Source organism: Gymnoscopelus braueri, assembly GCF_963280865.1.
Source record: "Gymnoscopelus braueri genome assembly, chromosome: 18".
NCBI classification, from domain to species: domain Eukaryota; kingdom Metazoa; phylum Chordata; class Actinopteri; order Myctophiformes; family Myctophidae; genus Gymnoscopelus; species Gymnoscopelus braueri.
Window position 1 is genome coordinate 3,196,801 of NC_137618.1, and position 25,000 is coordinate 3,221,800.

The 25,000-nt window shown below is 41.6% G+C and overlaps 1 protein-coding gene across 1 annotated transcript in view; it reads right to left on the reverse strand.

Moving 5' to 3' along the window:
* Positions 1-25,000, reverse strand: part of LOC308073743 (limbic system-associated membrane protein-like) — a 398,830-nt gene that overhangs the window by 212,504 nt on the left and 161,326 nt on the right. Inside the window, exons 5-7 of the mRNA XM_080412852.1 lie at positions 19,839-19,970; positions 18,808-18,928; positions 3-151 (exon numbers count right to left, since the gene is read on the reverse strand). Coding sequence (XP_080268978.1) covers positions 3-151; positions 18,808-18,928; positions 19,839-19,970 — 402 coding nt within the window. The remainder of the gene's footprint in view (positions 1-2; positions 152-18,807; positions 18,929-19,838; positions 19,971-25,000) is intronic.

Genomic DNA, 25,000 nt, shown 5'->3' on the forward strand with positions numbered 1-25,000 from the left:
ACTATAGAGGAAGAGACTGGCACTCTGGATACCCAGTCTGTTAGTGGCCACACAGGTGTAGTTCCCATAATCCTCCTGGGTGACATTGGCGATGGTCAGGACGGAGGAGGTACCGAGGGTCTGGATGTTGATGCCCTGACCATTGGATATTCTGGACAGGAGAGAGAGAGACAGAGAGAGAGAGAGAGAGAGAGAGAGAGAGAGAGAGAGAGAGAGAGAGAGAGAGAGAGAGAGAGAGAGAGAAAATATAATTACATAATCAAAAGTAAGTACTCATGCAGAATGTAACTAAAGTTAGAGATTACCTATTTGGGATGTATTCTTGAAAAATACCTGACAGGTGAAAGTATAGTGGAGTATATTTCATAACATAACATACACATTTGTTAGCATTATTTAACTTCACAAGTCTACAAGTAGCCTACAGTCAGAAAGGAGAGTTGATTGAGTCAGAGAGGTGCCGGTTTGTCTGGGCTGGGTGTGGGGGTTACAATTAACATCCTCTTTGTCTTACCTGGGAGACAGAGAGCATGTGTCCCCCATCCCCCTTCCTGCCCTAACAGTTGCAAATGTTTTGGGCCGGGTGGGGGCTCACTTTTGAAGTCTGACACACCCATACCTGTACCTCCTCTTTCTCTGAATGTGCTATATAGACCATACTGAAATGTAAGCTTGGTGTGTGTGTGTGCCACTCCAGGCCGACAGGCTGTGGAGCTGGCTGTGGAACTCTGTACTATGCAATAAATGGAAGCAAAGAAACCTCACTTACTGGAGTGATGACTCAATTCATTCTACAACCATTCATTCTCACCACTGGAACAACAAATTATCTACAATATGGCATTGTTGGCAACTACAAAAGTGCAATAGAAACTTTAAGTCTGTGGTTTTCAGATACCACATATGGGTTGTCGGCAGTGGAACAGATACAGTGGTTACCTGCTGACCTATACGCCCCAGTCTCTGAAAGGTACCTACCAGGACTCACCTAACCCTAGGTTGTGAAAGGTTGGGGGTGTGGCTATGCCTTGGAGGTGTGTCTTGCGCTGTAATACAGTAGGTGGACAGTAGGTGGCATAAGAGAGCTAAAATGTTTGCAGAGGAAAGAAATTACTCTAGATTACATTACATTAAGGTATATGTCTATTTATGAATTGATTAATTTAAGTAAATACATTGATTCATTAAAGTATATTACTCCTATACAGATACAAAGTATTGGCATCAAACTATGTGCTTAGTTCGTTTTCAAATAATTGTAGTGGAGTAAAATAACTTACTTTACACCACATCTAATTAGTATTATTAAAGATAGATTGTAACATCTACAAAGTACATCTTGTGCGCGCTGACAGACAGACAGACAGACAAACGTTGTATATATAGTAGGCTTATTGTTATTATTCATCCCGTCTATTTATGAATTGATTAATTTAAGTAAATACATTGATTCATTCATCATTCATTGTGTGTGTGTGTGTGTGTGTGTGTGTGTGTGTGTGTGTGTGTGTGTGTGTGTGTGTGTGTGTGTGTGTGTGTGTGTGTGTGTAAAATATATAAAACATATTTTGAAAGTAGCAGATCTACAAGCTCACATTGCCACCCCAAATGTACTTTCGGACAGACAGACGGATTATATATTTTTTTTTTCTTGCATCACACATACTGTGTAGTATCTAGAGTAGTATCACAGCGTTGCCATGTCCGCTTATTATAAGCGAATTTGCGCTTATTTTTCTGTAAAGTTGCTTGTAAATATTGGTATCAGTGGGGTGCGGTTTTTTGGGCTTGTTTCTAAAGTGTAGTTGGTTATTTGGGCTTGCTTCACAATTGTTCAATTGTTTTAACCGGTGGTTCTCAAATATTTTTATGTCATGGACCCCCAAGTTAATATGTAAGCTAATTTATCCCTATAAGCCCCATCTGAATTTTTTTTGTGCCAGCTGGAGGCAGATTTGTGTTGTTAGAATGTTTAAAAAATCTTCCAAATCTTCCACATTTTATTACAAGATTTGTTTTTAAATATAGCAGATCTACAAGCTCACAAAGGTTTAATTAAAGTGCTTATAATGGCCTAAGTGCCAGTTGCTTCTTTTGGGCTTATTTTCATAGACCTGGTTGCTTATTTCTCTCACAAAATCTGGCAACACCGGAGTTTAACTTCTCGTCCAGACTTACAGCTGTCGGCCCGGCCACATTGTCTTGACACTGACAGAGAACTTGAACATCATTCTGATCTGTCTGAAAGCGAGTCCCACTATTGCACGATGGATCAGCTGAACGTAATGTGTAATGTTTACAAGGTTTAACCCCGCCAGCAAATAATAGACTAATAACCTGGAAAGGATATAACATTGCTCACGTTTACCAGGTAAAAAGATGATGTTGAAAATAAATCAGATGGTAACATTTATTAGGCTGTTGTGTGGCGTTCATGTGATCAATATACAGTAGCCTATAGGGCCATTGTCCTCTGCACTTGCTTACTGGCAGTGAGAATCTGACCAAGACATCATTTAACAGCTTAAACGGTGCCTCTGCTGTTGTTGACGATGTCTCGTAAAATCCAACAAAAAAGTTCCACATAAGTAGGCTATACTTAAAATAATCAGACAACTTGTCTTAAAATCAGTTAAAATTTAAATAAAAAAAACACGCCACACGGTGTAAGTGCACACACAGTAAGCACAGAAAGCTGGAAATTACTCAAGTAGGCCTACAGTACTTGAGTAAATTTACTTAGTTACTTTACACGGTGAAACCCCAAGCGTCCCTAACTTCTTTAATCAGAAGCTTAGCTTGAAGGTGCAATGAAAAAATGTTTTTGAGGGTGCAGTTAAAACTAAGAATAAAATAAGTGGTCAAATAAAATGTGCATTTGGCAATAATTGAATTGTTGATTGTTTACTTATTATATTTATATCCATAATAATTAATTAATTTATCCCTGTTCAGTAGCATTCGAGTTGACACGGTGAAACACTATACCACTTTACACACACAATCACATCTACTACGCACAAAAGATGCAAATGATCCCTACCCCCAAACTGTAACAATGACACATGACACTCCACGGTCTAAGCCAGGTGTGAATAGACTACTGTAACCTGCCTAGTGCCTTGGAGGAGAGAAAAGGAAGCTCTCATGTAGGCTAGAAACTAGTTTCCCTGCCCCCAAAAGCGGATCGGCTATTTTCCCATTTCACAAGTTTTCACAAGGTTACAAAAAAATAGCAGATCTGGGCTAGGGAGTGCTTGTGTTTACAGTACGTTGTAAGACCGCATGGCTCATTTGCGTACTCGGAGAGGGAGAGAGAGAGAGAGAGAGAGAGAGAGAGGCTGTGTGATCAACAAACACAACAGATCTTCAAGCTGCAATGCTCATGGGAGAGACACATTGTTATAGCTTGTAGATCTTGTTATGACCTGATGAGATCAGACATCCCCCTCCTCCACCCCACCCCCTCCCCCACCTCGCCCTCCTGCAGACCCCCCAGACACACTAACAACACGAGAGTGGCTTGTTTCCGAGGTTCCCGAAAGCAGATCTTCTGTTTTGATATGGGGGGGGGGGGGGGATTCGACCAACCCCATGGCGACGCATTGTGAGCTTGTAGATCGGCTATTTTCAAATGAATGAGAAAATAAATATATATATTCAAAATGTACCTTGAGTAACGGGACATTCTGAGAGAGAGAGAGAGAGAGAGAGAGAGAGAGAGAGAGAGAGAGAGAGAGAGATCACTACCAGGTGCTTTTCAAAGCTTCGCTGTGCTTTTCAAATGTATAAAATATATAAAACATCTTTTGAAAGTAGCAGATCTACAAGCTCACAATGCCTCCCCAAATGTAGCCTACTTTCTGTGTGTGTGTGTAGCGTGTGCTACAGTACCTCTGTTCCCACCACACGGCGGAACCACAACTTACTGCCGGACCCCCGGCAGTAACTCTAAGGACCTTCTAGGGGTCTCGGACCTCCTGTCGAAGACCCCTGCTTTAAGTAATTCTCTCTCTCTCTCTCTCTCTCTCTCTCTCTCTCTCTCTCTCTCTCTCTCTCTCTCTCTCTCTCTCTCTCTCTCTCTCTCTCTCTCTCGTTGTTGTGCCGTGCGCTCAGCTAGGTTTCAATTGTGTATATACTTCGTTTGGCGGGCGGTATTGCGCACCAAAAATGGGTCGCGCACGACTGACACAAAGAGATCCACATAAGTGCGTAGCGCCTCCCCGAACAAGACTTCATTCAGATTTCTCCGTAATTCACACAAGTATGTTTATAAATACCAAAAATTAGGATATATACTACACAGCATGTGTGATGCGAGAAAAAATAATAATATATATTATATATATTACAGACAGACAGACAGTCTGTCCGTCTGTCTGTCTGTCTGTCTGTCTGTCGGCAATGTGAGCTTGTAGATCTGCTACTTTCAAAATATGTTTTATACACACACACACACACACACACACACACACACACAGACGGATGCAATGCGCAGTGTTGGAAAATTTGAGTTAGGCTAGTTACTTTGCAGATTTAGATTATTATTACAAAACATACATTAACCACTTCAGTCTTATATAAACTTTGTCTATTTTAAAAATAGCAGAACTAAGCTACATGTTGTAAGCTTGTAGATCTGCTATTTTCAATTTTAACATAACATGTGAAACTGGACTTTCTTTATAACCAGTACTTTAACTTTTTTAATTTTGATACCAAGCGCCACCTTGTGGCTGAATGGCCACACTAAACGTTCTAATCCTTGCAAAAGGAGGAGCTAAGATTCTGTGGGCGTCAACTTTTAAAGGTACGTTTAGGTACCTCTGAGGTCCAATAGGCGGCAATAGTCGGCCGTTTGAAGATCGCGCATGAACGAACAGATAACCACTGTACCACAATAGCAACAAAGGTGGTCAAAAGAGTAAACCAGAGAACCAGATTTATGGGCAGAGTTTCCTCTTTTGTCAACCCTCAGGCCCTCAGGACCCTCTCAAGGGCCCTGATTCAGACCCTTTTCGACTATGCTTGCTCCTCTTGGTACTCCAACACCTCAGTGTCACTGAAGACTAAGGGCGGCTTCAGACTGGGTTCGTTTGAATCAAACCGTTCCCGAGTACGCTTGGCTGGCCAGCATTCACACTGGCCAAGACTCGAGACCATTTCATTTAACAGTAATGATAAATATGTGCCTCATGGGGGCGCTGTGGACTATGGGGCTTTGAGAGAGAGAATGTCATTCACAGAAGAAAAGTCACTCTAGAGTGAATAATAAAGTTTGACTGTGTTCCTGACGTTGTCTTGAGTTATAATAACAACAGATCAACAATACACAACCAAAGCAGTGTGTGCACTGGTCTTTGAAACCTCGAAATGTAACGTCGTCTGTTAATATGATATTGGCGTCACGGACGCATCCTTGGTATGACGTCACGGACTAATCCTTGGTGTATTTATCCTTATAAATACGCTTTTACAGCACGGCCACCAAGGTATGGAATAGTCTAACCCCATCCCTCAAAAAATGCAGTTTGCTGGGCTCATTTAAAACAGCCCTAAAAACTCATCTTTCTGGAGGCCATAAGAGGAGGTAGTACCAGTTGACCGGTAGACAGATGACCCCCCTCCCCTTTTTGTGTATATATATATATTGTTTTCATGCTTTTTTTGTATATAGTGGTATTTTTTCCTCTGTATTTTTATGTTGATTTTTGAACTGTTTGGTTGCTACTATATATGTCTATGAAATTAATTCAAGGACCTCAACGGAAACAAGTCCGACATGTAACTGCGTTGTTTTACATTCTTTTGCCTAATAAAATTTTCAATCAATCAAAATATATATTATACAGTTAAGTCTGGATGTTGATACTGTTGGATATTCTGGACAAAAAAATACATTTACATTTACATTTAACTGCCCACAACGGGAACGGATGGAACGGATGCTCGCGGTGGCTCGCTTTTTTCCCCCCCGACTCTACGAGACTTGGACACGTCTTTTAAATGGATCGGGGGATCGGTCATACTGGAGATGAATATTCTATGATTAGGTTAGTGAAAACAGTCGAAAACCGCTGGCAGTGGCGTGGCAAAATTATGTTTTATTTCTGTCAGTCAAAGAGTTCACATCTTTGAACATTAATGTCCAGCAAGCTTATAACAATCCATCACATCAACCTTGAACTGTTTTCAGAGTGAATACATCAATATGATTTGCTGACATAGTTTGCCGTGCAATTCTGTGATGGACTATAGCCAAAACATCAATTATAAATCATGTTCTTTTAACAGCAAAGAACATCATAGATTCCACTTTTTTGTGTTTAAGATTGAGACATTCCTGTGATGCAAGCCAAGTTTCAGCTATTATTCTGGGACTCATTTTAATGAATAAAATGTTATTTGAACTAATCTGTGTGATAGAGTATGTTAACACAATATAACTAATACATCTGCATGGTAGAGTATTTTAATACCATCTAACTTGTACATTTGTTTTGTAGAGTATGTTAATACTATAACTAATATATGGTACAGTATGTTAATACCACATAACTAGTACATAGGTAGAGTATGTTAATTCAATATAACTAGTACATTTGTATGGCAATGTTAATACAATATAACTAGTAGTCTACATCGGTGTGGTAGAGTATGTCAATACAAACTAAACAAGTACATTTTCCATAGAGAAATATGACTGTGGTGTTAGGTAGGACACCGACAATGTTTAAGTTATTTGAAGCAGACGGCACACTGTATAGTACACTAGATGCACCGGCATCTGTATTGTAATTCGGACATTGTTGGGAGTGAGAGAGACAACAAACTTAAAACCTGCGTATTGTATCTTTAAAGTGCTTCCAACCTAATCCTGTTTACTATCAATGTGGGCAAAGTGCTAATCTGAACGTGAAGCAGGGCAGCCAGAGTTTATGCTGACACACACCAGGCTGATACTGAGAATTAGCATAAAAAGCAAATGACCTGGCATCATGTTGGTAACACAGGAGGTCAGGGAGTTGGCAGAGAGATAACGTGGCTATGGAGCATCGCAGTTCCCGCCCCTTCCGGGTTCCACCGCAAAATACTCAATGCATTTTTCCCATTGACATTTCCAAAAATATTTATATCAATTAATTTAAGCCTAGAATCAAGCCATCCAGGGTCCTGGTGAATCATGACCATAAAACGTTTGATTCTGTGATTTATTTATTTTTGAAAACAGCAAAACAAAGGGTATTTATTAAATATAGTATATCATATAATTAAATATAAAATAAAATAAATCACAGAAGAAAAAAAAAATATGGTCATGATTCACCAGGACCCTGGATGGCTTGATTCGAGGCTTAAATTAATTGATATAAATATTTTTGGAAATGTCAATGGGAAAAATGCATTGAGTTTTTCCTTCCGGCACCAGGAAAAACCAGGAAGTGGGCGGGAACTGCGATGCTCTATAAGGGCCTTCCTTCTGGGACATCTTGGGGACGAGGACAGTGGAACAGAGAGTATGTACGTGCAGTGGAAGAGAGAGAGTGCATGTGTACACTTACAGTATGTGCAGTGGTGGAAAAAGTACTCACATGTTTTACTTAAGTAAAAGTATCAATACTGCAATATAGAAATACTCTGTTACAAGTAAAAGTCCAGAATTAAAAATGTGCTTGAGTAAAAGTATAAAAGTATTGGCATCAAAAAGTAGTACCAAAAGTAAAATCACTTGTTTTGATATTTGAACTGTGGTGCCACTATATATGTCTATGAATTGAATACCAAGGCCCTCATTGGAAACAAGTCCGCAGGGACTTTCATGAACGGACCTGTTAGACAAAGTATTTTAAATGTAACTGTGCTGTTTTACATTTTTTGCCTACTAAAATATTAAATCAATCAAAAAGTACTCATTATGCAGAATGTCCCATTTCAAGTTTTCAAATGTATAAACATATTTTGAAAATAGCAGATCTACAAGCTCACAATGTGTCGCATCGCGACGCATTGTGAGCTTGTAGATCGGCTATTTTCAAATGGCCAAAATGTACATAGGGCTGAAGTGGTTAATGTATGTTTTGTAATAATGATCAAAATCTACAAAGTAACTAGTAACTAAAGTTTTCATATATTTGTGGTGGAGTAAAAGTACAACATTTTCCTCTGAGATGTAGTGGAGTAGAAGTAAAAGTATTGAAAATTGGAAACACTCAAGTAAAGTAAAAAATCACACCCTGTGTGAAGTGGGCGGTGTCTTGCTAGCTAATCACAATACTGAATGGAGTCGATCAATCATGTACAAAAGATAAATACATTTATTGAAACACTCTTTATGATGGACAAAACCATAACTTAAAAAAAACAAATTTATGGTTTTATTTAAGTTATGGTTGCTTATATAGGGCTATGCACATGTGTCATGTGACACTGGCCAATCACAGTCCTGAATAGATTGTGATTGGCCAATCACAGCGCAGGATAATTGTACAAATTTCCAAACCTCACTTTTAGGGGCGGTTTCACTGCCCAAGATATTTGTACATTTTTCCAAATCTCACTTATAGGGGCGGTTTCACCGCCCAAAAATACCTCAAAATTGTGCTTAAGTACAGTACTTGAGTAAATGTACTTAGTTACTTTACACCGCTGCACTTATGTGCAGTGGAAGAGAGAGAGAGAGAGAGAGTGTACACGTACTGTATGTGCGGTGGAAGAGAGAGTGTGCGCACGTACGTGTGCGTGAGTTCTTGTGAGGGAGGAGAGCTGTGCTGGACTGGTTTGCTATCAGCATCCCCGGATGATAAGGCCAGGAGCAGATCTATTCTCCTGTGTGTGTGTGTGTGTGTGTGTGTGTGTGTGTGTGTGTGTGTGTGTGTGTGTGTGTGTGTGTGTGTGTGTGTGTGTGTGTGTGTGTGTGTGTGTGTGTGTGTGTGTGTGTGTGTGTGTGTGTGTTCATGGGAATTGAATAGAGGTGGCTGAGAGACCCAGATACCTACGGGACCCTATACGTACGCCGCTTTGAGCACAGGCCTACTTTTACTACAGACTGAATACAAAGCGTGGTGCCCCGTACAGGTCAGCAGAGATATACTGTAGCTCCATTTTTTTCCTTTTTCCTTTTTAAAGGTTGGAGCTGGAATTTCATGTGTGCCAAGAACAGACCCAGGGCGTCCGCTTGCCTCGCATCCCCCCACAGCGCCGTGATAAATAATCATCAACCTGGATATCTGGTGCCGACGTGGAATATTTGTGCTTTTACAATGCGATTTGTTTTGGGGTCACTTCCTTGAGACTTTTTGCTACTTATTTTAACTTTTTATTTATGACTTCTTGGCACACAGATATTTATCACAGAACTGTACCAACCAGCCACTTCTTTTTTTAACTTTAAGTTTTTTATCCCACAATTTTGCAACCCCATTTTTTTCACCCAGTGCCAATTGTCTAAGTAATCCTGGGCGCTACACTCCCTGTGCCAGCCTAGGGAGAGCAAAGAAATGCATGTTTATGGATGCTCCCTTCTTGGCCATGACCCATTTGAAATAATAGATCAAAATAACGGATATAAATCAAAATAATGATAACAGTACATCCCTTTGTTTATGACAGAACACATAATGCAAATATATGGCAGAAAAATATTCCCCCTGCAATTGTTTGGTGTACATTTTATTTCTTTTGGCAATTATATTCTTCACACGTCATAATCAAAGCTCACAGACAGAGGGCAGCGTTGACCTACCGAATAGTTTTGATGGTCAGCCTTCTAAATTCAGTCATTATTTTACCTCCAGCCCTGGTTTGAAATGATTTGATCCCTCTGTTGAGTGGAGGCCAAATGGGGCGTTGAGCGCAGGGACCGGCAAAGGGAGAAACAACGGCGGACGGGAGCATCAGACAAATGTTATTGTCTGGTGTTGGGAGGGGCGGGAACTGAACAAGAGAGTAGCATGACAGACAGAGTGAGTGACAACCCTGTTAATGAGTCATGTATAAATACAGGTTTTGAAGTGCTCATGTGGCCTATTATAGTCGCTTCTTTTGAGCTTGTTTTCATAGACCTGGTGGCTTATTCCTCTCGCAAATTCTGGCAACACTGCTCCTGTCGCAGGAGCCACACTGAGGCGCATCAGCATTGGACACCATACGCCCGACGTTTACTACTTACTTTAGGCTCTAGCCTTTGATTGCCTTTCAATAAAACCACATTTGATAGACATAAGTATCACCTACATGTTATTAGAGAGAATTTTATATTTTTGTAATCAGTTCATTATTTCCTGCGTAATCGATGAATAAAACTTAAGTGTGTAATTTGGAGAGCATTGCATTGTGTGACGCACACAATGTCTTCTTTGAATAGACTATCATCTTATATAAACACAAGAGAATTGTGTTGAGAATTAGGAGAGAGGGAGCCTTTGAATGTTGTGCCGTTGTGCGCCCTGGCCATCTCCCGGCATGTCCATTGCAGGCGCGCTCTACCAAACGAATTTGGCTTTGCGGGTGATTTTATATTCCACTATGTGCTTTCCCAAACGTGTGTGGCCAAAATAGCAATTTTGGGGATAATGCAACAACACGCCCACGGGCACATCCCCAGGCGCAAATAACGGAGTCGGCATAAGGAATAGCGGGTATAGCGGCCGCACAATACCGTTTAGGGACAGTGCCAGCTCCCTTATCCGTATTTCACGGGTAGCGGGCAGTAATTCGTGGCTAGTGGGCAGCGGGTGCGGGTAAAGCAGTGGCAATTATAGGGCCCTATGTATTAAAGGTGCTGTACGTGATATATCACCAATTTCCATCCAACCAGGAGAGATAACCCATTCATCAGCTTATATTTTATAGTGTTCCAGTTCCAATATTGTCTTCTCATTTTGTTTTGTTTCATCACTTCCAATGTCACTTGTTTATCCTGTATCTTGTATGAATTGTCTCCTGATAGCAATGATCACATTTGACTTTTACTTTTTGCGATATAGCCGGGCCGTGGACTGTGGCCTTATTATTTGGACCTTGAATGCCCTAATATGGTGTTGGACTCTTAAGGGCTGTTCTTTAGGCCTGTGTAGGCCGTTGTTCCTTATGTTCTGTATTTATCTTGCATTGTTGTAACTCTGTTGCCTTTTGCCTTGGTTCTCCTTGTACTTTTATTGTGTAGTTATGTTATATGTTCCTAAAGTTCCTGTCTCCTGTCTAGTTGTTGCTACCTGTCTTGTCTCTCCTCCCTTTGATTAGTTATGTTCTCCACCTGTGTCCTGTTAGCCTCCCAGCCAATCCCTGTGTTGATTGTCTTTAAGTTCACCTGTGTCTTGTTAGTCCCCTGTCTATTTAACTCCGGTGTTTGCTTCAGTTCCCTGTTAATTCGTTGCATACAGTCGTGTGAGTTCATCGTTAGTCCTTGCCTAATTGAAGCTTTGTATTTAGTTCACCTAGCTTTCCCAGTTTAGTTTTCCCCTTACTTCCTCCTTATTCTGACTGCCTACATGTGTGTTGACTTTGCCTGTACCTGGACTTTGATTACGGCCTACTCCCATTGTTTGGTGTTAATAAACACTTTAACTTGAGCTACGCTGCCTCTGCCTCTCATCTCACACTTGGGTCCTACACCTCCCTGCTTCGCACCGTGACACATTTGTTCGGCCATAGCCGTTTGCCATTCTTCTCAGCTTAAACAGTGAAGTGAATAGCCCTAAATCCAATTAGGGTATATGTACTAGCACCTGTTGCGTCGTGCGAGGGAGTGAATGAGGTGACTTTGAACCAGTGGTGATCAAAGTGTGGTCCGTGGACCCCCAGGGGTCCTTGAGGGGTTTCCAGGGGGTCCAATTCAATCAAAAATAATTTCTCGAACAGATTCTGAGATGCGCTACTGAACCTGTCGGGACATTTAACAATAGCGTCCTCGAAGCCGACAAAACCACGGAAAGATATTCACATTTTAACTTGCTCTTTCATCATAGAAACAAGTGGGCTTATAACCAAAACAATCCATGTTCTTTGGGAGAAATGGTTTTAGTGTTCCCTGGAGAAATATTGTTACTGGGAATGAAAACATTGTCGCACCACCGGAAGTAGAGGGCTGAAGGCAGACCAAAACTCCGGTTTCCCGTGAGCATTGGGGCCAGTTAATGCCCGATAAATAATGCAATCTTTAAGTTGCTTAATGATTGTATCTATTTATAAATGCTTCATAAGGCATACATTAAGATGGGCTCACACAAAATACTTAACTAACAACTAGTAACTACCTTAATACAGTTTTAGTATTAAAGGTTCTATGACATTCATTTTCACTTTTTAATGTTTTTATGTTTTTTGGGGGGTTTTATGACCTCATTGCACCCAAAAAATCTGAACTTTGTACATTCAGTGGATTTTTCTGTGGTCTGGGGTTTTCTGAATAATTAGGCTGAAAAGTAATCTGAGCTTGGCCCTTGGGCAGTGAAGTCACAGGCCATTAATCCCGCCCACTCTCCTCCTCGCCCCTCCCCTCCCCTATCCTTTCCTTTGGGGGGGGGGGGGGGCGGAGCAGAGGCGATGATTGACAGGCAAAATCCCTCAACAGCGACACCGGCAGGCAAAGATTTATTTTTTCATTGCAGTTGAAAAGGCTTTAGAAATGTGAGAGAAAAACACCTGCCATGGATCAATGGAGTGGATTTTTTTGTTAAAACTTTTTACACACGTTTGAAGGACCATGACAAAGACTTTTAATGTGTGGTAAAACTGAACGTCATGAAACGCGTATTTTACCAAACCTTTTGGACTTTTAAAGTTATTCCACTGAAATACTGATTCTATTTGAACTTTTTGTACAAGGATTCTTATTCGATGCAATTTCTGTTAAATACATGAATGCTTTTAAATTGATATTCCATTGATGTTGTAATTTTGTTTAAACTCTGTTTACCTTCAAATGTACTGCTGCTGCTTAAATAAATGTTCTACTGTACTGTATATCACGTTGCAGGTGTTTTCAGCGAGCCCACACAGACTGCCTTTTCTAGTTATGTATGCTATATTACAGCAGTGGTGGAAAAAGTACTGAAATGCTTTACTTAAGTAAAAGTATCGATACTGCAATGTAGAAGTACTCCGTTACAAGTAAAAGTCCGGAGTTCAAAATTGACTTGAGTAAAAGTACAAAAGTATTGGTATCAAAATGTACTTAATGTACCAAAAGTAAAAGTACTAAAATGTTTGAAAATAGCAGATCTACAAATCACAACACGTCGCGATGCAACGCGTTGTGAGCTTGTAGATCGGCTATTTTCAAATAGCCTATGTATAAAATAGGGCTAAAGTGGTTAATGTATGTTTTATAATGTAATAATTGATAATTGTAAAGTAACTAGTAACTAAAGTTTTCAAATAATTGTAGTGGAGTAAAAGTACAATATTTGGCTCTGAGATGTAGTGGAGTAGAAGTAAAAGTACTGAAAATGTAAAATACTTCAGTAAAGTAAAAATACCTTAAAATTATACTTAAGTACAGTACTTGAGTACATGTACTTAGTTACTTTACACCACTGTATTACAGTATACACTGACAATCAAAAGATCTACTCAATTCACTTGTGCTTGTGTTATACTACTGGTCAGAAATCAGGGTTATGGTCAAAGCTTCACATTTCCTCAAACTACGTTATACGTGACTGTAAGGTTCAAGAGATTAACAACAGAGCAAGCACCCTACCCCCCCCACCTCAAACAGCAGGTAAATAAACCTTTGGCTCTCTGGTACATTAGGTTGATACTCAGGGAGGGGAAGGGAGCACCGTAAAGTGAAATGGCCACAGTGAAAGTGACCATAAAGTGACATCACCATGGTGCATGGGGTGGGTGCGTGCGTGCGTGCGTGGGTGGGTGGGGACATTACCACAGTGCATTAAAGGACAACTTTGTTTTTTACAACCAAGGTTTATATTTTAGCTTGTAATTAAAGTAAATAAAAGATAAGTGTTCTTTTTTTTTTCATTTACTGCTTTCTATAGTTTTAGCAATTTTCGCAATATTTTTTTACAGTGGGCGGGGGCATTCTGTCCGGTGGCTAAATATGCCTTTTTTACACAATAAAAAAGGTCCTGTGGTCTTTGATGGCCAGATGTGAGTTATTGGGGGCTAGAAGAGCTACTGTAAATAATAATAAAGAAAACGCTGGGTTATTGTGTAAACAAAGACATATTTAGCCACCGGACAGAATGCCCCCGCCCACTGTAAAAAATATCGCAAAAATTGCTAAAACTATAGAAAGCAGTACATTTAAAAATGTTAACACTCATCTTTTATTTACTTTAATTACAATCTAAAACATAAACCTTGGTTGTAAAAAAACAAAAGTTTTTTTTTTTCACTCAAGGAGAAAGAGCAATGACACTTGGCTCTGATGTAGAAGGGGTAGTGTCTCTTAACCATAAGAGTAACCAGTCTCACTAAACCATAGACAGTACGAGGCGGGGGGGGGGGGGTACATTATGGGTGTGGAGCGGTGGGGTCAATAAACACTGGATAATGCAAAAATATTAAAAACAAAAACAAATGTATGTTTTTTTTAAAGTTATGGTTTCTTATATAGGGCTATGCACATGTGTCATGTGACACTGGCCAATCACAGTCCTGAATAGACTGTGATTGGCCAATCACGGTGCAGGGTTAGGCGGGGTACATTTTTGGCCAATCACAGCGCAGGATTTGTTATTTTACACTTATAGGGGCGGTTTCACCGCCCAAAAACTAAATCTTGGATCGCTGGTGTGATGATAGGCCTACATATTACTGTAGGTTATGGATAATATCCATGATAAAAAACTGTTCTGCTTCTCTACTATTCCTGCGTTCTTCCTGTCTCAGAACATGTGTCGCTGCTATACTGTACATTGGATCAAATTGGAATATCTTTTACTTTCTTTTTTTATCATCACCAGCAGCATTGGCATCAAAAGCTTTCCATTCCCTTTAACCCATTCAGACCGGGAAAGAATCTGTGTAGTTTTTAGATTTCTTTGGCTATTCAAAAATAGATCTACAAGCTTGAGCTTGTAGATCTGCTATTTTTGAAAGATGGTGAAAATGTGTGCAAATCTTTGAATATATATACTTTTAAAGCAAACATTTTTAACATTCTGCTTCTGGGGATTCTACAAATGTCTTCTAAATTCGACAGTTTTTTGAAAATTATATGTTGCTATAATATCAGTGGTTCTCAAACCTTTTCATGTCAAGGACCCCCTGAAATGACATGTATTTGGCTGCGGACCCCCATCTCAAAATATGTTGTTCCAGGGACCCCCCCAGAAGCAAAGATTTGAGTTAATGTTCGCTTTAAGAATATATATATATTCAAAGATTTGCACACATTTTCTAAATTTTTCAAAAAAATAGCAGATCTACAAGCTCATAGCACGGCACTCAGTGCCGCGCTATGAAGATGCGTTCCCGGTTTGAACGGGTTAAATGACTTGGCCAGCGAGTTGGGGACAAGAGCGGCAATCTGCAGGGTTATTACACGACAAGTATTGAAAAGGAGGAACAGATTGGTTTTGCCTCTGAATGTCATCACGGTTCCTCTCCACGCTTTAACTGCTTCCATTCCCACCAGCGTGCCAGTGGGGGGACTGACTGGATCATATTTACATTCCACCATTTCCCATAAGGCAAAAAATAAAAGTTCACTTTCAATTAAATGACAAGCGATATCGTGGCTATCTGGTCGGAAACCTTGTATCTCCATTGTTTTCATAGATGAATGTCCTACTTCATTGTAAAAAGTGTTGCACAAACTGAACCAAACAGCTGACCTACAGGCTCAAGAATCTATTGTATATGATACAGTATAGATCAGTGGTTTTCAACCTTTTTCGTGTCAAGGACCCCCAAATTGACCTATACTAGCCCACGGACCCCCATTTGAAAATATATGCCAGGGACTCAACCAGTTTGATTTATTTGGGGTCCCAATCTACACTGTATCATCAGCATGAGTGTTCATGTAACTCTGAGAGTGTACAAATGGAACCAAATGGACCCTAACGGGTCCATTTGGTTCCATTTGTACACTCTCAGAGTTACAGACAGATAAGGATCAATTTGGTTCCTAACTATTAATTTGGCTGGGGACCCCCTGGAACCCCCTCAAGGACCACTGGTGGTCCCCGCCCCAGACCACTGGTTGAGAACCACTGGTATAGACGGGTTTCCTGTTTGTAAACATGAGAGGATATGCGCGCGCAGTGGAGGGGTGAGCCTATAGAGGGCGCTATTACCCGCAGCAGCTCTGGTCAAATCTACATTCATAAAAGAAATGGTCTTCACCGGGTTTAATGAAAGTAGATTAAATTATGCAGTTTGTAATATCTTGTTTACTCAATAAAAATGATTTGTCGGAAGTTGGATCTGTTCGTCTTTTATTTGTATACAATAGCAGTATTATGCCTATTATGCCTATAATAGCAGCATTATGCCTATCTAACTCCCGAACACAACAACAGAGTGAAGGGCACTTCCGGGTTCGTTCTACTCCGGGCATGCGCAGATTGCGCATTCTGCTCTGTGATGACGTCGCTCGGAAACCTATGTATAGATGATTCTATATATTGTTTACATGCCGTATAGGAGAGGACATGCAGTTTGCTTCTCCTTTGCTCTTTTCAGAAGAACTCAGAGTGTCAACCATGCACTGTCATGTTTCATGCTAATGTGCAATTAACACTAGAATAATAGCGTCGGGAGTGATTAAATGGGTGATTATTCATTATCACGCTAGGGCGGTGAAGTCGTCAAATCAAAACCGATGTGACAAAAGAAAGTATGTGAGGGTTGATTTAACAAGGAGGCCAGGCGCATGGTGGAGGCACAGCACAGCAGGAACTATAGCTGTACAATCTGGGGTGTTCAATTTACTCTGACAGATTGAAAATGGACCCGCAAGCAGTGCTGAGTTAATGCCGGAGCTGGCCGGAGCTGGGCTCCGGCACCTGCCTCCTGCGCTCCGGTACCTCTAGAAGGCGTTCCGTCACCTCAAATGCTCATACAATACGTTTTTATAAAGGCCATTTATTATCAATTCAGCTTTCACGTTTTCCCCTCAAAGTCCCTTTGTGCGATGGAAAAGGACAGTGGATGAAATTAGACTGAATTAGGTTCGTAAATCTTCACAATAACCACTTTATTATTGGCCCGTGAGCCGTGTGGTCCAAGTCCTCCCTCACTACGTTAGTTGCGGAGAGGTCCGCAACTAACGCAAAGGCAGTGGTGGAAAAAGTACTCACATGTTTTACTTAAGTAAAAGTATCAATACCTAAGTAAATGTCCGGAATTCAAAATTCCTTTGAGTAAAAGTACAAAAGTATTGGCATGAAAATATACTTCACATACAAAAAGTACACATTATGCAGTAAGGTCCCATGTGACCAGCTTTCAAATGTGTAAAATTCTTTGAAAATAGCCGATCTGCAGTGGTTAATGTAGGTTTTACAAAGTAACTAACTTAAGTCTTCAAATAATTGTAGTGGAGTAAAAGTATAATATTTTCCTATGAGATGTAGTGGAGTAGACATACAAGTACTGAAAATTGGAAATACAAAATCTTTGCTTCATGGGGGTCCCTGGAACAAAATATTTTGAGATGGGGGTCCGCGGCCAAATACATTTTGGGGGTCCTTGACATGAAAAAGTTTGAGAACCACTGCCATATGGAACCCGAGGGAGTGTGAGAGAGAGAGAGAGAGAGAGAGAGAGAGAGAGAGAGAGAGAGAGAGAGAGAGAGAGAGAGAGAGAGAGAGAGTGGTCAAGTAACGTGTGTTCTTCTCTCCTCTCTAATGTTGATGTCAGTAAATAAACAGTGATGTTACACATGATGCACATCTCTCTCTCTCTAGTCTGTCTGTGTAGTTAACCCATTAACACATTAAGACCAGGAAATAATCGGTCATTTCTTTATTTCTTTGGCTATTCAAAATATATCCGATATAGTGCCGTGCTTGTAGATCTGCTATTTTTGAAAAATCTTGAACATTTGTGCAAATCTTTGAACATATATTATTTTTTAAAGCAAACATTTGTAGCTCAAATCTTTGCTTCGGGAGGGGGGGTCCCTGGAACAAAACATTTTGAGATGGGGGTCTGCGGCCAAATACGTACAATATCTAAAAATGTTTTCTAAATCCTAACAGTATGTTGCTATGTCAGTGGTGCTCCAACTTTTTCCATGTCAAGGACCCCCCGAAATGATATGTATTTGGTCGCGGACCCCCATCTCAAAATATGTTGTTCCAGGGAAGAAGTACTATATTAAGTATTATATTAAGTAAAAGTCCAGAATTAAAAATGTACTTGAGTAAAAGTACAAAAGTATTGGTATCAAAATGTACTTAAAGTACCAAAAGTAAAAGTACTAAAATGTTTGAAAAGATCAGATCTACAAGCTCACAACGCGCGTGCATGTGTGTGTGTGTGTGTGTGTGTGTGTGTGTGTGTGTGTGTGTGTGTGTGTGTGTGTGTGTGTGTGTGTGTGTGTGTGTGTGTGTGTGTGTTACTATACTGGGGTTAGGATTAGATTTGTAGGTTGGATTTACTGTATGCCTGATTTATACTTACTTGCCTGCTGGAAATAGCCCTGATCTACAAGCTCAGGGCTTGGGTTGAAAATGCTAAATGCTGTCCTAAATGCTTGTGTATCTGTATGTGTGCGTGCACGTGTGCGTGTGCGTGTGCGGGTGCGTGTGCGTGTGTGTGTGTGTGTGTGTGTGTGTGTGTGTGTGTGTGTGTGTGCGTGTGCGTGTGTGTGTGTGTGTGAGGTTGTACCTCTTGTCGTCTCTGTACCATTCAAACTCTGGTGTTGGCACAGCGGTGGCGTCACATTGCAGAATGCCCATGCGTCCCACCTGGGTCTCTGTGCTCTGGGTTTTCTGTACGGCCGGAGGATCTAAACACAGTCACAATAAAGACAGGCATATATATATTATATATATATATATGTATAGAACTTTTCTGAGTTGAATCTATGTGATATGAATGCTCTGATGAAGGCTCATAGCCGAAACGCGTAAGCGTTCCTTTATTGGTTTGTGCCAATAAAAAAAAGTGGAAATGTGAGTATTTTGTCCTCCATTGATTTTACATTTTGGATGTGCTATAAATTCCTACTTTTGATTTTTGTAGAACAGGTTTGAGACATTACCGTAAGAATATATGCACACTTAAGGTCCTTGCACACTGGTGTGTTTTTTTAGGCCGAATAATGGGATGAATTTTGGAGCAAGTAAAAAAAAAAAACGACCTCACGGTATGTCAATCACATTTGCACGCCGCCACCGAATATTTCGTCCGTATTTATTTTTTTCGGACCAGGGTCGATTATTTGCGTTTTCCGCAGCTGTCTTTTGCCTTCTGAGCAGTGTGGTGTCCTTCCTGATAAACTGACTGATCACAGGACAACTATGAACAATCATCTCGTCTGTATGTTTCATGTTTTAAGCTGTAGTGTATCCTGAAGTGAATAGCCTATCTGCAGATTCAGCGCCCTAGCGCACACTTTACTGTGTGTGTGTGTGTGTGTGTGTGTGTGTGTGTGTGTGTGTGTGTGTGTGTGTGTGTGTGTGTGTGTGTGTGTGCGTGTGCGTGTGTGTGTGTGTGTGTCTACTGTGTCTAGTTGTTATTTAGTCTAAAGCTTTTGTTAATACTTTTCATTGGCATGCATTTTCAAATGAATCAATGAATGAATTCATCCATCCATCCATCCTTTACACACACACACACACGCACACGCACGCACGCACACACGCACGCACGCACACACACACACACAAACACACGAGTTGTGAGTCATTTCTTACAGTTAACGACCACGTTGACATATTTGACGTCGGGCGTGGCCACATCGTTGCTGGCCTTGCACTCGTAGCGTCCCGCCTGGTTCCTCATGATACCTGTGATGTCCAGGTACTCCTCTCCATCCAACGGCTCCGCTGTAAACACACAATACAGTTTTATTATTTTTTTCCGTAAACTAAAATGGTTATTTTGCCCAATTCTAGTTGTATTTATTTTGTTTAAGTTAACTACAGATTAATAACCTTGAAGAGAAGAGGTGAGACATTGAATCAGTACAAAGGCCATATTTTTGCCATATTTTGTGAGAGAAATAAGCAACCAGGTCTAGGAAAACAAGCCCAAAAGAGCAACTATTAGGACACATGAGCACTTTAAACCTATGCATTGGATATTTGAAAATAGCCGATCTACAAGCTCACAGCACGTAGATCTGCTAGTTTAAAAAACTCTTGCAACAAAATGTGGAATATTTGGAATTTTTTGTAATTATTATTTAAACCAGTGGTTCTCAAATATGTTCATGAACATGTTTTGTGCCAGCCAGGGAGCATTTGTGTTGTTAGAATGTTGTTAAAAATATTCCATATTTTATTGCTAGAGTGTTTTTAAATAGCAGATCTACAAGCTCACAACGCATCGCGATATAGATCGCATATAGGATTGCATATAGGTTTAAAGTGCTTGTGAGTTGCTGCGTGACCTAAGTTCACTACATGAGATTGAAGATGCTTTTTTTTTTTGTTGGGCGTCACCCCATCGTTCAACGATGAAATCAGGATTTATGAAACTCAGGAAATAGATACATTTTGGACATTTTGGGCTATAGCTATGGGCAATAGCGTGGGGGAGCACGTGCTCTCTGTGGCTCCATGGTTCAGGCTCAAGTGAAATGGTAACTTAAGTGATGAAACTCAAAAATGAACTGACACTTTGGAACTGGCATACTATAATATTGACACTATAATATCAACATACTGCACTCTCCATGCAGTATGTTATATCATTTGTATAACAGTAATAATCCTAACAACCCTTACATCACTGGCATCCACATTAAACTTGTCTGTGTCTATACTACACTCATTCTCATCTTTCTTACCTCTTTTTTTGAATCTCACTCAGCACTCTCTTAATCTCCTGTTCAGCTGTTTCCTCTTGGTGTGTGTGTGTGTGTGTGTGTGTGTGTGTGTGTGTGTGTGTGTGTGTGTGTGTGTGTGTGTGTGTGTGTGTGTGTGTGTGTGTGTGTGTGTGTGTGTGTGTGTGTGTGTGTGTGTGTATGCGTGCGTTCGTGCGCACATGTGTATGTGTATGTGTATGCGTGTGTGAGTGGCGCAGCAGGCTTATTTCCACTTCCCCTTTCTCTCTTTCCGTTAAAAATAACATTGTTATTTTTATTTACTTTCTCTTCTAATTAAGTTTTCCTGGGGAAACGTCCCATTTTGTGGGTTTCTGTATCAGTCCTGAATATCTATTCTCCATGTTGTCTGGGTGTGAAGGCTTTGAAAAGCTCATTCTGTCGACAGTGGATTGAGCATTACTCACTCTGTTCCCCGCCCACCTGTTCAGTCCATTATTTGTGTAAATGATTTGTATCGAGCATAAAACCCCACAAGGCACGTTTGTTGTTAAAAAAAAGAGAAAAAGAGAGAGAGAGAGAAATAAACAAAAAAAAACATCAGAAAAACAAGACTTTACATTTGATGCCAATTAACATCAAAAGGTATCTGTACAAATGTCAGGGAAACCGGTTTGTTACAGTGGGAAAAGACCACAGGAGCTAACACAGAGATATGTCACTAGCTAATGGCTTGACACTGGCATGACGGCAGTATGGCCTACTACCACACAGACAGACTTCAGATCAAATTGATCGTTTTTTTCCTGCGATTTCATTGGCCACTCTCTCCCCTTGGGCTCCACACGCGCTGACACCTTCTCCCCCACGCAGATTAACATTTCAATCCCACTCACGCATATTATACCAGGCTATAACTGGGAACATGAATGGGAATGGGTAACTGGGAATGGTAACTGAGATCCGATATGTAAGATCTTTATGACAAAAAACGTATAAAAAGTGCGATCGCTGTTACGGTGCACTTGAATTAGACACAAACAGGGTTTAAGAAATGGTTACATTTACACTCTTGAGTGAAACATGGATATCCTAAGCATTCAGTGGTAGATGCCTTAGATGTTGAAAGTGAGTTGTTGTCCGCACAAAGTTTACAATGGACGGACAGCAATGTTCTTATCTTTTTACTGACACAACATTTAGAGGTTGGAGTTTTTGGGTTGTTGGGTTGGAGAGTCATTTTATTAGGAATGGCAATGGCAACGCATTCTCACTCCAAGGAAATGTCGGGCCATTGCGCAGGAAATAAAGAACGGACTACAATAATTTCACATTCTCTATAATCAGTAAAATGTTGGTGATACTTGTGTTTATCAAATATGGTTTTGTCTTGACTGACACAAACTCAGAATTATGACAATACCTCCAAGTGTTGAAAGTATGACCTTACGCGCTGTGCTTCGTTTTGAGCCACATACGCACGCATGCAGGCTGGGTTATTTGCACCACGCACATTGCTCAGACGAAATACAACATTTAGAGGTTAGGTTTATGGGTTCGGCTTGGAGTTATTATAAGCACAATTGTCATTTTCATTTAGATTGGAGAAATCCCTTTGCCAGATTCCGAGCTGACAGTGTGCAAATGAGCCCATTAATAAGAACAATGACACGGCTCCAGCTGGTCTGGAGGTGTGAAGACCATAGATATTAGAAACCTAGATACCTCATTGGCCTCTGCAGTTCATTGGGGCGACTTGTATCGCAATACACGGCGGCACTTCCGTCTTCCGCAGGGAACCTGTCACTCAAAGTGACTACTGGCCAATCACAGCGCTCACAGTGCGTTGACTACTGGCCAATCACAGTGCGTCTTTTCCGGGACTTGTCAGTGCAATGGTTCTCAACCAGTGGTCCGGGAACCACCAGTGGTCCTTGGGGGGGTTCCAGGTGGTACCCAGCTAAATGATGGAGAGTTGATAACCAAATGGACCCTTATATAGATCTTTAAATCTTGAGTATAACATTTCACACTGTCAAGAGTCAAATTGTTAAACATCTGCATTACTTACTAAACAAGTACACAATTAGAGAACGTAAAATTTTGTTATTTTGACAACATCTCATCGAACAATAAAATATTCTACGTTTTGGGTGTGAGAGGCTAAAGCTTATCAAACGGTGTTCCGTGACTCAAATGCTGAATAAATAATGGACCTTGATATGAAAAAGGACCATGTCTCTTATTTGAATTTCACAAATAGAGTGTGGAGTTTGCCAAGTTCCAACTAACTAGATGCTGCGCACAGCTGCTGCCTCTTAAAGGGTTAAAAGCTGGGTTACAAAATGACCCGCCCCCACCTGCCTCTGATTGGCCTACCGAACTTCCGCGTCTGTGACGCACACGGCAGCCCTGCGGAAGCAGGAAGCGCGCCCGAGATTCAGACGCTTCAGAGCCGAATGAGGCGTCTACCTTTATATGTCTATGGTGAAGACCTTCTGCCTGTGGGCGAAAGGGTGAGAATGGTACATTTTGCCGTACATTAACGGGATGGTATAATGATGCCTAATTTCATATTTAGAAAACATTTCAGGTGAGAAAAAAACCCAGATGATTTGAATCGAATATTTAGGAAAAGTCATGGAAGGGGAAACTTTTGAGAACTTCATGAGCAAAGATAATCGACATTAAAATCTCAAAGTTGGTCAGGCTGACCGCTTAGACACATGAGTGTTAACGAGCTGACAGGTCAATTAGCCATGCACACAATACCTCTCTCATTTCCTTAACTCTTTGACTGCCATGGACGCGCATCAAATTCTGGGCTCACCCTGCCAACGACGAGGAAATTCCACCAGATGGCGCCCTAACCTAGCTTATGGATGGTCCATTCACAGCGAGTGAATGAGAGAAGCAGATATGATGTCATTTTACAAAATAAAAGCTTCCTGTTTATTTCCTGTGGGGAAACGGCCATGTCTCCTGCGAGAATGCCCAGGCGTTCGCTGCCATGTGCGAACGCCTGGGCATACACGAGACCCGCACCACCCCGTTGCACCCTCAGAGTGAAGGGTTTGTGGAGAGATTCCACCGGAACATGGGAGATCAGCTGGCCATCGTCACCTCCCAGCACCAGCGAGACTGGGACAAACACCTGCCCCTGGTGCTTATGGCGTGTCGCTCTGCGGTACAGGAGTCCACAGAGTGCACGCCGGTTCTCCTCACGCTGGGAAGAGAGACGCGCACCCCGGGCGAGCTGGTCTTCGGTCGCCCACCTGATGCCCCGGCTGTCCCTGCGGGGTCCGAGTATGCCAGGAAGCTGCAGGACCCCCTGGATTCAGCCCACAGCTTCGCCCGGGAACAGCTGCAGGAGGGCCGGCGTGAAGCAAAAGCACAAATTACGACGTGAAGTCTCGGGGACGGGACTTCCCGCCAGACGAGTCGGTCTGGGTCTGCGACCCAATACGAAAGAAGGGGCGTAGCCCCAAGCTTGACAGCAAATGTACGGGGCCCTGCAAGGTGCTGGAGAGGATGGGAGAGGTTGTGTACCGTGTGCAGATGCATCCTCTCGGGAAGAAGGTGGCGCTCCACAGAGACAGACTGGCCCCCTACACGGGAGGCCCTCCGTCCACCCAACACCAAATGCACAGACGACCTCTCCCCCTTCCCCGGCTTCCCAACCCCCTCCCGGTTCCCCGCTCACACCACAGGGGGACCCCATGTTCGTGCCCCCCCCCGCCCATTCACCCTTGCCCCATGTCCCCTCTGCCCCCCTCCCCAGGGACTTGGAGACCCCTGTCTGCCTACAGGGTCTCGGCCGAGGATGCGGACAAGGCCTCCGGCCCGCCTGAGAGACTGTGTGGTGTCCCTTGGGGCACAGCACGGACAAAAACAATGTGAAATGTAAAAAAAAAAAGTTAACTTTGTTTGGGGTGTGGGATTGTGTTTTGGGGGTTGGTGTTGATATACGCTGCTGCTACCTCAGGTCGTTGCTCTTTTTGTCTATGGGCTGTGTTTTTTTCCGTACGGGCCGGTCCTCGAGGACAAGGACTTTTGTAAGGGGGGATAGTGTAGCGGCCTGGTGCGGAT